Source organism: Momordica charantia (assembly GCF_013281855.1).
Source record: "Momordica charantia cultivar OHB3-1 chromosome 2 unlocalized genomic scaffold, Mcharantia_2.0 BLBB01000002.1, whole genome shotgun sequence".
NCBI lineage: Eukaryota > Viridiplantae > Streptophyta > Magnoliopsida > Cucurbitales > Cucurbitaceae > Momordica > Momordica charantia.
The window spans coordinates 3,494,765-3,511,901 of NW_028275160.1; the positions used below are offsets into that span (position 1 = coordinate 3,494,765).

The window sequence follows — 17,137 nt, forward strand, 5'->3', positions numbered from 1 at the left end:
TTTCATGGCAACTAATATATAATGCAAAAGTTGCCAATAGAAAATAGTTTCGACTTGAAAAAAAATTATTAAATTTGATTGACATATACATTTTGAGTTTAATAAATATATTCTCATCTCACATATATATCTTGATGAATATCGAAAAAAAAAAAATATAAGATGAAAGCACACTCATGAAAGTTTGGAGAATAAAAGATTAAAATTCCTATAAACAAGAAATCCAAAGTGTATATATATAATCTAAGTTTCAAGTTCTGAAATTTTCAAAATATTTATACTTCTTTTCTCTGGGGAAGACTGTTCCAGCAATATTTATATATTTGCTTAGGGCGATAGAAAAATTTGGAAAGAAAACTTCTTCAATAAAATATCACATATTTTGTAGAATATTAAAATAGTGATTTTTGTATTAAAGAAATGGTAAAGAGGAGGGGGAATAATACTGGATTAATGGCAGTTCTTTTCCGTTAGATGCCCATACAGTGACGTTATCCTAATCCAATCCTCAATTAATAAAATATATAAAGTAGGTATGACGTATGCGATTCATGTACAAATGAATTTATTTCACTGTTTAGTTTATATATTTAGGAGTTACCATGTAAATTCGTTTTCTTATTTAGCATACATTTGAAACTGGCGAGCTAAAAACTAGATATCCTAAATTTGACTTATCTTTTTTCTCATTATTCATTAATTTTCTTTTTAAATTATATTTCAATTAAATCATGAAACTACATTTACGTTTCTTCGACAAAACGGGTTGCAGTTCGACTAGGTCTGGTCGGCAGTCGATTGGATTCTGGATGTTCGATCATCATCTCGAATGTTGGAATAGTACAAGGGATCAGACACTTTGACGGTCAATCAGTTTCAGACATGACTTAGATGAGAGGCAGAGCTAGAATATCATATCTGTATTTATAGGTTTATGAATACTATTGCCGTCTGACAAGTGGTTTGGGAGTTGGTGTATCCAATCGCAGGTGGTTAGGGGCATGCGTAATCGGAAGGCTTTTCGACCATAGCTTCCTTTCAAGTTGCTTCTTCCTGATTGTTCATTTTCGACCTTCCAAACTGGAACTGTGGACTCCAGTTCACTCCTCCACGTGGGGAAATATATATATTATTTTTTACTGAAATTAACTCTAGGGGATTTTTTTTAGTACAAGTGAGTAAAATTACTAAGCTTTTAAACGATAATAAAGATTCAATTTATTATTGTTATTATTTTGTTGCAAAAATATAAAGATAAAATTTCTACTAAGGAGGGCATTGTGTTTCTACTAAGGAGGGCATTGTGATTTGATTTTGTTTAATTTTAGATGGAATTATTTATTGATGTAATTTCTGAGAAGAATGAACCCAAATCAAACTATGAGAATCTAAGAAAACAAATCAATGAATTAGGTTTTGGTCAATGTTCCATTTCCCATATTTTTCTATCAATCCAAACATATACTTTATTTAAAACTTTTTAAAGTACAAAAAAATTCGATGTGAACTATCCAAAAATATTTTGGGTTCAGACTACAAAACACAAATTGTTATTATATTTATTTATTTATAATTTTTGAGATAATTGTTATTTGTTTGAATATTCGTCAATAGGTCGAAATTTTCATGTATCAATAGATTTGAAATTGACATGAGAGATAAATCGATACTTTTATCATATTAAAAAAATCGACAAAATATAAAAAAATATTAGCAAAATCTCACTAATATATATATATAATATTAAAATCTACTATTTTTTACTTATTTATAAATAAAAATATTTATTTGTAAATTTAAATACTTTTTACCATTTTTAAATTTCTCTTTAACTTTAACGTCGATATTTTCATAAAATTGAGGCATCGACATTTTTGTTGATGCCTGAACTATGCTCTCCCAGTTGCTTCCGAGGTTCGCACCAAACTCGATGATCAAGGGACCAAATACCTGCAAAACCAAACAAAACCAAAACTGGTGTGATTTTTGTCACACGGACTCCGATGGTTAAATTGGCAAGAAGAGAGTTGATGAGCATAGTGATTATGGGGTTATTTTTGCTTACCTTAGGGTTAGACAACATGATTTATTTATAGTCGCTTGTAAGGTTTTAAAACCTTCTAAATGTGTCCTAGATGATTGTTGTGAAGGCTCAATGTTTCGTAGACAACAGAGGAGAGAGATTGCTGGACTTGACACCGAGCAGGGGTATCAATCAGTTGGCATAGGAACCGGAGGAGAGATCGAGTAATCTCCTGACCCAAAGGCCAAGATATCTTGGCACCTAGGTGGGTCGGCTATCAAAAATGGGTCGACTCTTATGTTATGGGCCGGCTCCAGTCGTCGATGACCTCGGGTTTCTTCACGGTCCGACCTTTATTCTCGTTTGGACGGTTTTGTTTCCTATAACAATTTCTATCGATGTTTCTATTCATACCAATATTTAAAACCTTGATTTAAACTTCATAAATAGAATTGGAATCGGTGATGAACGTGACTAAGTTATATTTTGGGTAAAGTCAGATGCGGACTTGTGAGATATTGTTCATGCGTGCCAAAAGTCGAGGGAAACCAAACTTTTATTTATTTATTTATTTTTTCTTTAGCAAAGGAAAAAAGAATGAACGATCTTTGATTTGATCTCTTGCATCTAGCAATTCAACGGCATAGATTATTTTTTTACGAGGTCTCTTTTCCTTTTCTTATTTTTTAATCGCCAATAGAAAAAAGTATCTTCCACCAAAATAATTATATATAAAAAAAAGCCAACACATATACACAATTTTATATTTTTAGGAATACTTATCTCATGCCCACCTAGGAGGGATGTTCATGGGAAGGGACGGGAAGGTTTCTCCCTCAGTGCTCCCATTTTATTTTTCATTCCTCCAAAATTTTTGCAAGGATTAGAGTAGAAATTCTTCGTTGGAAATGTGCGGAAATTGGATTTTTTGAAGAAAAATTTACCACATTTATTTTGTTATTTTTAAAATTATTTCTCAATTATAAAAACTGTTTTAATATTCATCTCAATATATTGCATGGGTAGAGAGGAATAGGTTTTTTTTGTATATGTACCTATAGAGTGAATAATAAGACTCTTTTAGTGTATATATATATTTTTTTTTTAAAAATGAGGCGGGGTGGAGAACCAAGACAATGAGTATATTCCACGTCTCAATCCTCCTTTAGATGATGGGAAAAAACACTCTCTATCCTCACCATGCAAGAAAATTAAACGGGGATTCTCTGCCTCGTTTAAGCAGGTCTCCGACCCTTCCCGTAGAAAAAATAACATCCCTATACCCCCAAGACATGCATAACATATTATATTCATACTTTAAGGCGTAGGATCGTAACCCAAGCCTAAGGTAAGTATTTTTTGGCTACAACTCACATAAACAGGTAGGTTGACACATGTAAGTTATATCTACCTATATTTATACTGACACCACCATTCAAATTTTGACAGCTATTTCATTTTCTCCGAAAACAAAAACGTTGTTTCTTTTTCCACATCCCTCCTTTCTACTCATTGTCAAAATGTTAATGATAATAAAAAAGGGATTTCTAACCTCAATGAGTTTGCACGCCAACTCCGTTACCAGTCTTTTAAAGCAACTAATACAATGGTTTATCTTAGCAGTCAGCCGCCTGTTGGTCTACATTTCAGGCGTTATGATATTACTCGCACTCCTTTTTATACATCATTAATGGATATATTATTTCATTTTATGAGCCCCGGACATTGTGGATAACTGAATGAACAAAAGTATTTTCATACCTAGAGAATTTGGCGATTATTTCCCCCATCGTGCAAGGAATTATTCAACAAAAAGTGGATCCCACAACCCTCGTTCCTTGTTGTTTCCGTCTCTTTTTGATTACATATATTACACCAAAGTCCACTTTCTTCTCCCTCTGTTATTCTTTTTTCGCCTTTACCATTTCGATCTATGGCCTCACACTGCTCTCAATTTCACCTTCAAAACAAGAAGCCCAAGCACAAGCACCAACAATCTCACCAAATGGATCATCTCCCTCACGATATTCTTCTCCACATCCTTTCCCGGCTACCCTTTTCATCTCTTGTTCAATTCAGGTACGTTTGCAGGTCATGGCGGCTCTTGGCCCAACACCCACAGCTTCTCCATTTCCACACCCCCCCACGCGATGAAGATCAAGATGACAACTTTCGCTGCTTAATCTTCCACTGCGATTACCCCATCAGGAATCACCTCTATTTCGTCGATTTCCCTGCCTTCAGACATGATAAAGAGCCCGTCAAGAGGGTTTTCACTCCTTTCTCTGCTGCAATGCCAGAGTACGATGTGGTAGGTTCTTGCAATGGCTTGCTCTGTTTGTCTGATTCTCTTTACAATGATAAGCTGTTTATATACAACCCCTTTACTAGAGATTACCTGGAGTTGCCCAAAACCAAGGAGTTTTTGAACCCTGATGTTGTTTGTGGGATTGGATTTCACCCACAAACCAAGCAGTTCAAAGTGCTTAAAATTGTCTACTCTAGAGGGTTCCGTCGGATTAAGAGATACTCTTCTCACCATTCGGAAGTTCAAATCTTCACTCTGGGAACTTCCAATTGGAGGAGCATAGGCAAAATTTGCCACCATCTCGCTCAGGGGCAGTCTCAGGCCGTCGTCAACGGCAGACTCCACTGGGTTTCTCTGCCCCGGCGGTACCACCTCGGCCGCAGCCTCGTCTCGTTCGACTTGGCCGACGAGCAATTCCGAGAAATTCCGAAGCCGGAATTCGGGAGCTTGAGCAGATGCAACTACCATCTGGTGATTCTTGATGGCTGCCTCTCCGCCGCGGCCTACTGCAGTTACGGCAAAATGGAGATTTGGGTGATGAAGGAGTATGGCGTGAGGGAATCTTGGGTGAAGAGGTTCAACATTGGGGCTTACATGCCCAAGGCTCTGAAGCAAGAGGCAGAGGAATCGTTCAGAGTCTCAAAGATTGTGCTGCGGGGCAGATTTGTGAGGGTTCTCTGCATTTTGAAGAGTGGGGAGATTTTGCTGGAATATAGAAACAGAGCCCTGGTTGTTTTCCAACCAAACACTGGGAAATTCAGGGATGTTACTTTCCAGGGCATGCCCAATTGGTTCCAAACTGTTGTTCATTTTGGGAGCCTCAGTCGTATGGATGCCCTCCTCGAATAGTAGGTTCAAAGTTCAAACCATACCCATTATTAATTATGTTCAAAATTACCAAACTGAACAGAAATTGTGTTGTTCAAATGATTGGTTACTTTTTCTGCATCTTTTGTAATCTTACGGTAATCAAATAGAAGCAGAAGAAAACAGAGAGAGGGAGGGGGGCCTGTTTTGAGCCATACGTAGTTTTGTGTAGCTACCAATTATGAATGTATTAGATTAGAATGAGTTTGGTTGAAACTCTATATCTCACTTTATTGTGTAATATGATTCTTATACCATCTCTACTACACAAGGGAGATAATTTCTGACTTGTGAGTTACCATTCTCATTCACTCTGTGTTGGATACACCTAGTCCTCAATACAAGCAACCTAACAGATTATAACTGGGATTTTTCCTCTTCTGCGGCCGTGAGCAAGCACAATTTAAACCAATGTGGTAAAGGAAATATGAGAGAATAAACGACACAAAGTTTTATACCGGTTCATCCCAAGCATGAGTTACGTACGTTCTTCCACAATGTGCGGGTTCTGCTATGATTGAGAATATTACAATGGGTCACAAACTCTCTACAAAGTTCTTTCTAAATGCCTTAATAATAACCATCTAGCTTCTAAGCACTACAACAATAGGTACTTAGAGATACAATAATGAAAAACTTCATTGAGACACGAGAATAGGTTGCCGACGACGCTCCACAGTCCAAAAGATTCGTTCTCTACTCTATGCTGTCAAAAACACTGCTGCCCAACAAATTCTGCCAAACAAAAAACCTAAAACCGCCGAGCTACCGTTTTTATAAATCGTGACAGCGTCATGGTGCTATGGATGCGAAACAGTATGCACGTACAGTGCTGTCTCCTCAGCAAAGAAGTCCCTCCAACTTGCTTCTTCCATCCTCTTTCATACTTTCTTCATTCTGCTTCTATTTTGGCTCCACGTTCCTAACACCTTGCACGTTGCTTTACCTCATTTACACAAACAAGAGGGCAACTATTTTGAATATGGACGAATTTACAATTCCAAATATTGATACATAATACATACTGACACACACGAGAAGAAAAACATTATTATATGCTTGACGAATTCCGCCTTAGGCGTAGGCGCGCCAACACATTTTCTTCACCAAGCAGAGCCTCAACCAAGCCTTCCAAACCTCGCAAACAACAAAGTTTAGATATCGATTTTAAGAAGATAGACACAAGAAATGAACTGCTGTTACCATTTGTGTAGTGTCTGCAGTCATGGTGACCAATCCTCAAATTCAAGTCCCAACTTCCGTTGAACTTGCGTGCCATTTCTATGCCGTTCGCTTCACAAGTTCCAATGTGCCAACATTTCTTTCTTGGCAGCCTCGACAACTTCCTCTCGAGAACAACCCCTATTACCAAATTACAATTTCTGTTAAACTATATTACAAGAGAGAGTAAACAAACTGTGCGTAATCTTATTAATGAAATAAAGTCTATATATATAGACTACTTGAGTTAGGTACACACAGTAACTAAACTACAAGCTTTTTAAGTTGTCTTAAATTGGAGTAATGAGATAAATCAGTAGTTAAAAACCTGGTACTGCTTTTCCAGAAAGAGCAGCCAGTGCGACTTGTATATCTTCCGGATCTTCAGGTTGAAAATCAAAGACCAAAGCCTGTAATCATCTCCAACGACATCAGGAAACGCCAACATCTACTGTTGTTGTTGTTCAAACCAAACTAAATTGTTATCTGCAGAGAAGAATGTAATTGGAAAAGGGAAGAACCTGAGAATGAGGAGGAGGGGATGAGGGTGCGATGATAACCATGAAATGCTGCAAATCCCAGTTGTTGAAAGAGTAAGCAGCAGAAGCAAGCAATTGGGCAGGGCCTCTGGTGGCTCTTAGGGGCACTGCCGCCACATACACGCCTTCTCCGCCTCTCGCCACCGCCGATTCGGTGGACAGAGAGGCCATATGTTGTTCTCTGGCGACTGCCCTGTAATCTGTACGGATGATGCGAACAATTGAGACTAGTTTTGCACCTCAGAATTCACACACGGGAAACTAGAAAGGAAACATCTCCCCTCTTTGGCTGCTCTGGCTCTACAAAGCCCCATTCCGGGCCCGGCCCAATTAGTTATTATTATTTTTACTTGACTACAACAATTACGGTCGGAGATTCGAACTCATCAGTTCTTGATCAGATACAGGTGCCAATCACCCTTGAGTATTAAAACTGAAGAAGATTTACTGTAGGAGCCAACTGACTCAAGGGGATAGCTTCTCGACGTTATCTCAAAGAGGCCAAAAAACGAAGGCATGCGGATTAGGTTGTGACATTGAAATTGGTCGTAGCATTTAGACGCTATGCTTCTTATTTCGTTTTAGGTTTAAGTGTTCATGCACAAACTTTGAGGGTGGCTGTGCAACGTGTTGATAGCAGAGAGACAGAGACAAGATCCAAGGTTGTAAAGTGTTGTCGGAAGCTATGTGGTTTTTGTCGAGACCTCTAGAGAGTGATTATTGTCTAGAGTTGTATCCCATTTGTATTATCACAAATCATGGTAGAACTCATATATTGCGGAAGATTGGACGTAGCCATAGTTGGATGAACCAATATAAATCTCTTGTATCGTGCTTTCTCTTATTCTTTTATTACGTAGTTTACTTTGACTTGTTGAATAACTGTAGAAGGGAGAAAATTTCGTGGTTAACTATTTTGTTGTGCACATAGTAACAACAAAGTATGTTTCCCAACCATTAACGTAACTGGTAAGGATTATATCAAATGAAACAGAAGAGTGATATCAAATATCAAATACACTTGTAACTTGTTCAAACTTATTGATCTACTTGAAGTTTTATAAGACATACAGAGGCAAGAACAAAAGTACATTATTAGTGAAGTTTTCTTCTCTCTTACATTGAATTCAATATTTTCATAGGGATATATGGTTGTAACTTGTAAGGGTGTAAACAAAGTAGCAAAGACATGGCATTCCAAGTCCAAACACAAACAGACGTATCCACAGCCACAGAACACAAATACAAGCTTAAGGTCCCTCCCTATGCCTATTCCCCCTTTTGCCTTATTACACACTCCCACTCGATCAACTAACTTGACTCACAGTTCAGATACACAAACTCTGCATTCAATTCAATGACCAATATTAAATTTTTCTCAAACCCCATTAAACTAAAACCATTTTGTTACATTACTCAGCTGCAGCTTCCTCTTTGGCTTCCGCCGCCTTCTCCTCCACCTCCACAACCTCTTCTTCCTCCGGAGCTTCGGATTCCGGTTCCGCCGGTGCCGGTGCCGATGGCGGAGCCGCCTCCTTTGATTCAGGCTCTTCTTTAGTCTCCTCCACGACAGGCTCAGGCTCAACCTCAGGCTCAGGTGCCACTTCAACCGTCTCTGCTTCTTTTTCCTCTGTTTTGTCTTCAGCTGGCTCTTCTTTTTTTTTTCTTCTTCTTCTTCCTTGGCCTCCTCTTCTACTACTTCTTCCTTAGTTTCATCCTCAACAGGAGCTTCAACGGTGTCTTCTTCCTTTGGCTCCTCCACGGCTGGCGGTGGTGCCACCGAAGCCTCCTCCTCAACCTTCGGCGGCGCCTCCACCTCGGCCGTTTCTTCTTGAAGAGCTTTCTCCGGTGTTACAACCTGCAACAAATCCTTCGTCTCAGATTAAGAAAATTCTCCCCATATCAAAAGTTAGAACGTAAAATCAACTTAAATTTTGGATTATATAAACTCAGATACTTAAAAAGTGCATCCAGTTTTACCTCTGCAGTAGCCATGTTAAGACTCTACTAGAGAAGAGAGAAAAATGGAAGCAGAAAAGAAAGAGAAATGGGATGGAAGAATGATGAAGAAGAGTAGTTTATATAGGACAGCGGAGTGGCAGTGTAGAGATGAATTGAGATTTGAGAACTGAGAATTGAAATCAAGTATTCATGTGGGGTCTCAATTTTTTTAGAAAAAGAATCTTGAGATTTGACAATTTACCTCACAGAAATCAAGCAAAATTTTCTCAATCTCTAATTTACTTGAAATTCCTAAACAACCTCAATTTCAAGTGATAGAATGGTGGGTGTGTATAATTACTCTTGGTTGAGTTCTTGACAGGTTCCAAACTTAATAATTTTGCTTCACCTCACTTAAATATGGTATAAGATGTCAAAATGAGTATAGCTCGGCACTAATTGGTATATAAAGTTCGATCATCTACTCTAGAATCTAATCTAGAGTATTAAAAAGTATAGAATGGATTCAGTAATTTTTTCTCAAATTTAATAGGAAGAGTAAATCATTATTATAATATCAAATAATACACATGTGGAAGAAATCATTAGACTGGATAGCCAACAAATCTTGGGATTGAAGCGAGACAAAAATAACATTAGTTTCTCTTACTCTTTCTAATTTGAAAAAGCTTAATTGCTCGCTAAGAAATACAAAAATTCTGACTCAAATTTTATCTATATAATCAGATTTGATTAGTTTAAAGTTCAAACTTATAAGGATTGTAGCAGCCAACCAAAAGAAATAATAAAAGATAATAATGATGATAAATGATATAGCAGCCGGCTTTTACTTATTTATTTATTAATGAAAGGAAACCATCGTGGGGTGTGATTTTCTGTGCTACGTGCAGCCGGGGCTGTGTAGGCCGACAAAACTACAAATCTTTTTTTTTACCAAGGCCATCCGTTTGTTACAGTTTTAACCTTTTCCTTTCACTTTACACTTCCCTATTTTAGTGAATTACAAATTTAAAAGTTCAGAGATAAGACTTTTAATTTTAACAAATAATTAATTTTCCAACTATTCATAGTTAAATCAAGAATAACCCACTGTTTTTTTTTTTTAATACTTCACGAACCTCTCAATGAAAATAAGTATTTTAACCAGAACTATACGGGGCATTTCTTATTTCTTGAACATTAGTTAGTTTAATCATAAAATTTCGTTTAAATCATATTTAATTTTTAGTCCGTCAATTATGATTTTGCTATTTGAAATATTTAATTTCATGTATAGTACAGTTTAAGAGAGAGAAAAAATCTTGAGTTGAGATGGGAGATGGTGGAGGAGGGGTCCAGGAAGTGCAATTCCGTCGAAGAAACGTATGAAATACCGACGTGGCACATGAATGGTGTGTGATATAATTGACTCATCATAAAGGAAGGGGCCCACTTGTGAACGTGATTGGTGATGACGGGGTGGAGGGGCCCACTTGGCCGCCACATGGCAAAAAAGTCTACGAATGAGTGAGCCTGATTGGATGAGGTGGAGGCCAGCCAAGCCCCGCATGCAACCTTTTTCTGATTAGCGTTTTCCACCTTCCAACTAATATATATCTTTAATATTGGCAAAAACTTTCAGTTTCAAATTTCAATTCAACGCTCATGCATTTGAAAAATTCAAAAAATAAAATCAAAGTTTTATTAATTCTATACATTTATCTCAATCATCCGCCACAAGCATAAGCGTGCCTTATTTATTTATTTATTTTTTTAAGAATTCAACGACTAGTAGCTGTAGGATCAAACTAAATTAGCAAAATAATTGATTGAAAAGGGGATTAAAGATCATTAACTCAAAAGATAATAAAGATTTTGTATCGACCGGAAATTTTATCATTTAAATTTTGTATTTGAAGCCATTTTGAAAGTTGGAAAAACTAAAATGAAAGTTAGATTGAAATACCAAAAGGAACACAATTTATTGTTCCTATATTAGAGAAAAACAAATTGGTTATTTATACACTAAATTTTAATAAAACCCAAATACAATACAATAGTTAGAGGCAGGCAGGCATGATGGGTGGGGGCGACGAGGCAGGAAAGTTCTGTCAAAAGTAGGCAAAAGGTTATCTCTCTTTAGGACGGGCGGTGGCTTGGGTTGGCCCACACCAAAAGTGGATCCCGCCTCCCACCGAATAAACTCATGACACGTGGTACGCATGGTCAATGCTGACTAGGCCTCTCCCGACTTCTGATTGGACAATTTTGATTCGAATCACTTGGGTTTGCCCTCTTCAACTCTATCATGATTTTTTTCCAAGTTGGTGGTGGATGATTTAACTCACGACCTCTTGATATATGTGTCAATTACGGCTGTGTTAAGTTCATGTTTGACATTTCATCGTAAATTATGGATTTGTTTAAAGAGCAAAAACTGTTTCTCACCGCATCAATAACTTTTCAAGGACGGTATATTTTTAGAGACAAATTTATTGTGTATACTCTAAACTATGCAAGATATTTTTATTCTATTGGGTAATTAGAATAGTGTGATCTAGGGTAAAATTATACTTCAATTTATTCATAATCAAGTGGATAATGATTAGTGAAATTGAGTTACTTAGAGTAAAAGAATATTTTTAGAAAAATAGCAACAACTTTGGTTTTATTGGTGTTGTTATTGTAGTTTTGTCTAAGTGATTGTTACTTCACCTTTAGATTCAAATAAAAACAAAATTTACTAATTATTATATTTAGACTAGATGATGGAACTATATTATAATCATGACAAAACTCCTTTATAGAAAGTGATATAGCTTAGTGAATTTTTAAGAAAAAAGTTTTTCCATTTTTGAAAGGTTAGAAGCCAAATCAAACATTCATTTCGCCCGATTCTTAATGCAACTTAAAAGCTATAATCAATTTGAGTCATAAATCAGAAGTTCTTTATTGAAATGATATCAAAATATATTTTTGTCACATATAGAGTAGGTTGGCTTGGGGAAAAATGATCTACTAAAAGGAGTTGGATAAGTAATTGAATATGGCTTCAAAAATTGCCATGGACGAAAAAATAGATATCAGGACAGACCACTTATCTGTCCTCAGAAGTTTGCCCTTAGTAGTAAGTATAATAGCAATACTTTTCTCTTTCTTTTGAAATTTGATCTCGCTCTCATTTATCTATAAAATAATAACGCCATCACCAACTTGGCTCCAATTATGAGCATATTGCTGAAGGGGTCGTGTTTTATTTTATATAAGGTTTTGTGAATGTTAAAATATTGATGTCATCAAATTAGCATTGGAATTAATTAATTTTCAAATTCATTATTCCCACTCTATAAATGATAAGTAAAGAAAATGAAAACAATGATAGTAGATTTATTGCTGTTTTTGTTAGCTTAGTGTTTGCTAACGAGTATATGACTATAAATTTTATACACAATTCATAGTTTGAGATAATAAAAAATTTGGTTAAAAGGAGATGTTCTAATTATAGACCAGATAAAAACTAGTTGGATTACCTCTCATGCAGACTCCTTTTGAGAAATTCAGTGCATGCCTACTTCAGTTGTCTTGCGTAACAGTCCTCATCTGTCATGGGTTCCACCGACTGCTGATAGCTTGACGCTAAACACAGATGCCGCATGCAAGGAGACTATTCAAGATACCGGTGTGGGTTTTATTTTTTGGGACTCTTCTGGTACGATTTGTGCAATGGATCCTTCTTCCACCCATTCTATCTTCCGCCGCTTTTAGCCGAGCTTCTCGCGATTCTACAAGGATTGGAACATGCTCAAACTCTTAATTGCAGCAAAATTATGGTGGAATCGGATTCCCTTCAAGCAATTTCTCTTCTTCAACAAAAGTCGAAATCTTTGGCAACCTCAAACGTCTGGGTCCACGACATCTTGCAGCGAGCTGGTCTTTTTGATTCTTGCTCCTTCAATTATGTCCTTCGTGCTCTAAACCGCCCAGCACATTCTTTGGCTAAATGTAGGTTTCAATTGGGTTTTTCCAATTTCTCACATCTTCTTTTCCCCTCTCACTTTGTGGCCCTGGTGAGGAGGATCTGTTGTCTTCTATTGCCCACGTGGCTTCTTCTTAATACATAAGCATTATCATTTCAAAAAAAATTATAGATCCATATTACTCTTATTTTTATTTATTTATTTTTATTTTTATAGATGTGAAAATATTGATTGCCTTCATCATGAACAACAAGACTTGTTATACCTGTGACTACTATTGTGATAAAATGAACCATAAAATATATGGCCCATGAATAAAAAGATATAAAAATGGTTTTTTCAACTAATATGAAATGAATTAGATTGGTACTCAAAAAAAAAAAAAAAAAAGAATTAGATTGAAAAGCTATTATAGAGTTGAAAAAAGAATTATAAATTGAGAAAAAAAAAGCAGGTCTTAGTGTTTTTTTTAGAAGTCTATTATTTGAATATGAATGGATTATTTATACTAACTAAATTATTAGGCTTGTTCATTGAACTGTTTTCCTTTTGAATACAATAAGAGCATCTCACTAATTTCACAAAGTAAGAATTAATTTTTAAGGTAGGTGATCATCGGGATCGAATCAATTCCCTCTCAATTTAAGAATTATTTAAGAATTGTTTAGTACTTTTTTATTTTTTTAAAAAAGAAATTTTTTTTTGAGTTGTTAAAAAAGAAAATTTTTAATAATATATTTTTAGGAAATTAAAATTATTGCCAACTTCTAAAAACAAACACAAATTCTTAGTGCTATACTTTCAGTTTTTTAACATTGGCTCAGATTTCAAGTGTTCTTAGAATGTATAAATATTTTTAAAAAATAAATTAGAAATTTATTTAAAAAATTATATATATAGTTCGTATGAATTAGAATTAAAAAAATTATTTATAAATTTAGTCCATATAAATTAGACATGGTTTCACTTTGACCCCTATAGTTTAAAATTTTCAATTCAGTCTATATAGTTTAGATTAGTTTCAATTTAAACTTTATTGATTTGAACACATTTTTAATTTGATCTGGGTCATAGGAATAAAAACTAAACTCAAATTATAAATATCAAATTGAAATAAAGCTTAACCCAAATTAAATTTTGGAAAAAGCTCAGGAGGAAACTCCTCTTGAGTACTCCAGTACCGTATAGACAAGTGTTTCTTTTTAATTATTTATTATCTTTTAATATCTCATCAATATCTCGTATATTTTCTCTTCCACCTCTTTGTATTTCGTCGCGTTTCCTTCCTTTTTCTTTCTTTTGCGTTCTTCCCCTTATTATTATTTTTATTGCTTACTATATTTTTTAAACCGAATTTACTATATCTTTTTTCCAAATCTATTGTATATTTTTTACTATATCTATTCCATACTATTTCAAAAAGAAATTTCTTCTCATTGTCACAAAAAAAAAAAAAATTATATATTTCTTCTTGCATCAAACAAAACTTGTTACTTTTTTCACAATGCAAAACTACACACGTAGAAAGTTAAACTTAAAAAAAATGTCGTTTTGCTTATTTTTTTTCCCTCGTATTTTTTAAATACAAAAAGATACATTAAATTAAAAATAAAAAAGATATATTAACAAGAGAGATACTTGTGATTTTGTAAAACGGAAATGGGACATTGACTCAATTGACCTGAAAAAGTTTCCATTTTGCTCAAATGACCTAAATTATAAAAATTGTCTCAACTGACCCAGTTTTAACTTTTCTGACATTTCAGAGAGTCTGCAATTACGAATATACCCCCAAATGAATTGAACTACAACAAATCTGGCACAGAATCACCTAGGTTGGTGTAATTAAAACCATGGGCGAGTTCCACTTGATTCATGGCCATGAATTTATTAAAATATCACCAACTTAATAATTCCCCACCAAATTTTTGTACTATCATTTATTATATACCCACACATTCTCACCGAGTGCAGAGAATAAAAGTATGTTTCAGTCCGTATTGTCCAGAAGCACATCTTTCACGTGGTTTTGAAGAACTTCCATACCTTTTCCAACATTTTTCATATCTTGAATCCATTAAAGGAAGTCAATTTTTCATCTCTGACACCTTGAACGATGTTAGTTTTTTTATTGGTTCATAATATTGTTTTCGATTCGTCTAGAATATGATGTATTTAGTTGGAGTAAATGAAATTTCTGAATTTTTGTCAGTATTTTTGTGGGTAAAAGAAGTTACGTAAGTCAATGATTCATGGCCGTGTTTATTCGTTTAATGGCCGTGGTCAATGGTTTTATGATTAACGACCGTGGTTTTAGGTCGATTGCATACAGATAACCTTGATCGGCTGACGACCATGGTCCATTTTATAAACCTGAAATACAAATACATTATTCAGCAAGCCAGAACCCAAACAAAGAAAGGAACAGATGAAAGGAATGGATGAAAACCCAAACATAGAAAGGAACAGATGAAAGAAACAGATGAAAACCCAAAAACAACATAATCTGTCCAAATTCATGGGCTTACCATGGCCTAGGTAGTGAAAATTCAAGAAGGATATTGATTCTATCAAATTTCAAGGTCACGACCATGGCCGTGGTACGACCGTGAATTTGGACAGAACCAATGTCGTGGTACTCTTTTTCATGGCCGTGGTCAAGCAATCATTTTAACCACGGCCAAAAACCACGCCCATGAAATTTGCGTTGAACCACGGCCGTTAACGCGCCCATTAAACCTTCCTTTTTCCACTGTAGAAAACCCACGCAACGATAACAAACGCAGCAGAAAACGTTCAACCCACACAAACCCACGCAAACACAACCGAAAACAGAAACCCCGAAGCCCTAAATCAAAATTTCAACCACAAACGTAAATCATAAACAAAAAACGCCGATTTCGAGCCCTACAAATACCGACAATACTAAATAGACTGCCATGGAAGGAATTAATTGACGAATAACGAAAAAAATCGCAAATATAAGTAAAAAAAAAATTATTTTCTTGCCATAAAAGGGACGCAAATACGAAATAAAATGCTCTAACCTCGAAGTTTCGGATATGGGAAGCGATTCGGAGCACGATATTGACTAGTAGAGAGTGAAACAGAGGAAATTGAGGGAGTGTAAATCGAATGGGCGAAAACGAAAATAAAAACGGAAGAACAAAAAAGAAGATGGAATGAGAGATACGAACAGTTTGAATTTGAACTGAGGGGTATAATGGTCATTAAATTAACGGTCGTGGTACTCTTTTTCATGGTCGTGGTCAAGCAAACAATTTAACCACGGTCCAACCTAGCCCATTAGTTGTCTTCCATGAACACCACGGTCGTGGTACTAGTTTTCACGGCCGTGGTCAAGCATTCATTTTAACCACGGTCCAACCTGCCCATTAGTTGCCTTTCATTAACACCACGGCCGGGGTCCTATAGTTCACGATCGTAGTGAAGCAAAAAATTTGTGTTACTTTTCTACTAACCAAGGTCAAACTAACAATAACCACGGTCAAAATCACGGTCGAATCTGCCCATTAATTTCCTTTGGTGTTAATTCGTTTGCGACTTCACTTACATTCCAGATTGAGGCTAAAATAGTAATTTAATCCTTCAATATTCTATTCAAAATATTAAATTGGGTTAGTTGAGTCAAATTTTTTAATTGAGGTCAGTTGAGTAAACAACCAACTTTTTTAAGTTATCCATGCCAATTTTCCAACGGAAATAAAAAAAAAACTAAAAATTACAGATATAAAAAAAATGATGAAGCAATGCAGAAGAGAGAAAAAAGGAAGAAGTAAGACGTGGGGGAGAGGAAAAAAAAAGAGAGAAAATGGGAGATATGAGATATGGAGGTTTATTGCGCCACGTGCGTGTTCACCTGCTCCTGAATTGAAATTTAACCTAAACTAAATGGATAAAATTAAAACTTTTAGAATTGAAATTGAAATTTAAACCGGTAAATCATTTGTATCACATCCAACCAACCTCATCATTGTCCATTCATGGCTACTCTGTATTAAATTCTCTAGACCAAACTTGATTGTGATACATTCTTTCTTCTCGGTACTCCAAAATGCTAAATGAATTATATTAACCCCATTAGCATTGAGTTAGAAATATTTGAAAGTGAACAACAACCAAGAATCGCCACCTACCCAATCAAGCATTATGTGTGAAAATTGAATTAAGCTTACACAGAAAGGAAAATGAGTCCATTCTCTTCAACTAGTTTTGGGTTTTGAACAAATTGAATTCGGTT

The 17,137-nt window shown here is 35.5% G+C and overlaps 3 protein-coding genes across 5 annotated transcripts; 1 reads left to right on the plus strand and 2 right to left on the minus strand.

The window, feature by feature from the left end:
• Positions 1 to 3,901: 3,901 nt before the first annotated feature.
• LOC111011311 (F-box and associated interaction domains-containing protein) lies at positions 3,902 to 5,505 on the plus strand. Its single transcript, XM_022285021.2, has one exon. The coding sequence runs from the start codon at positions 3,957 to 3,959 to the stop codon at positions 5,178 to 5,180; it is 1,224 nt and encodes a 407-aa protein (XP_022140713.2). The 5' UTR covers positions 3,902 to 3,956; the 3' UTR covers positions 5,181 to 5,505.
• A 121-nt stretch (positions 5,506 to 5,626) lies between these two features.
• On the minus strand, positions 5,627 to 7,724 carry LOC111011312 (PTB domain engulfment adapter). Of its 3 annotated transcripts, XM_088120792.1 has the most exons (5): positions 6,941 to 7,688; positions 6,748 to 6,829; positions 6,402 to 6,560; positions 6,224 to 6,326; positions 5,627 to 6,144 (listed from the first exon to the last, which is right to left on the minus strand). In XM_088120792.1, the coding sequence occupies exons 1-4, from the start codon at positions 7,127 to 7,129 to the stop codon at positions 6,250 to 6,252; spliced, it is 507 nt and encodes a 168-aa protein (XP_087976918.1). In that variant the 5' UTR covers positions 7,130 to 7,688; the 3' UTR covers positions 5,627 to 6,144; positions 6,224 to 6,249. The 3 variants fall into 3 exon arrangements, with proteins under 3 accessions (XP_087976918.1, XP_022140715.1, XP_022140714.1); XM_022285023.2 differs by having other exon boundaries at positions 6,224 to 6,560; positions 6,941 to 7,724; XM_022285022.2 differs by having other exon boundaries at positions 5,627 to 6,560; positions 6,941 to 7,708.
• A 404-nt stretch (positions 7,725 to 8,128) lies between these two features.
• LOC111011028 (uncharacterized) lies at positions 8,129 to 9,096 on the minus strand. Its single transcript, XM_022284637.2, has 2 exons — positions 8,939 to 9,096; positions 8,129 to 8,816 (listed from the first exon to the last, which is right to left on the minus strand). Exons 1-2 carry the CDS (start codon positions 8,951 to 8,953, stop codon positions 8,352 to 8,354), a joined length of 480 nt encoding a protein of 159 aa, XP_022140329.2. The 5' UTR covers positions 8,954 to 9,096; the 3' UTR covers positions 8,129 to 8,351.
• Positions 9,097 to 17,137: the final 8,041 nt, after the last annotated feature.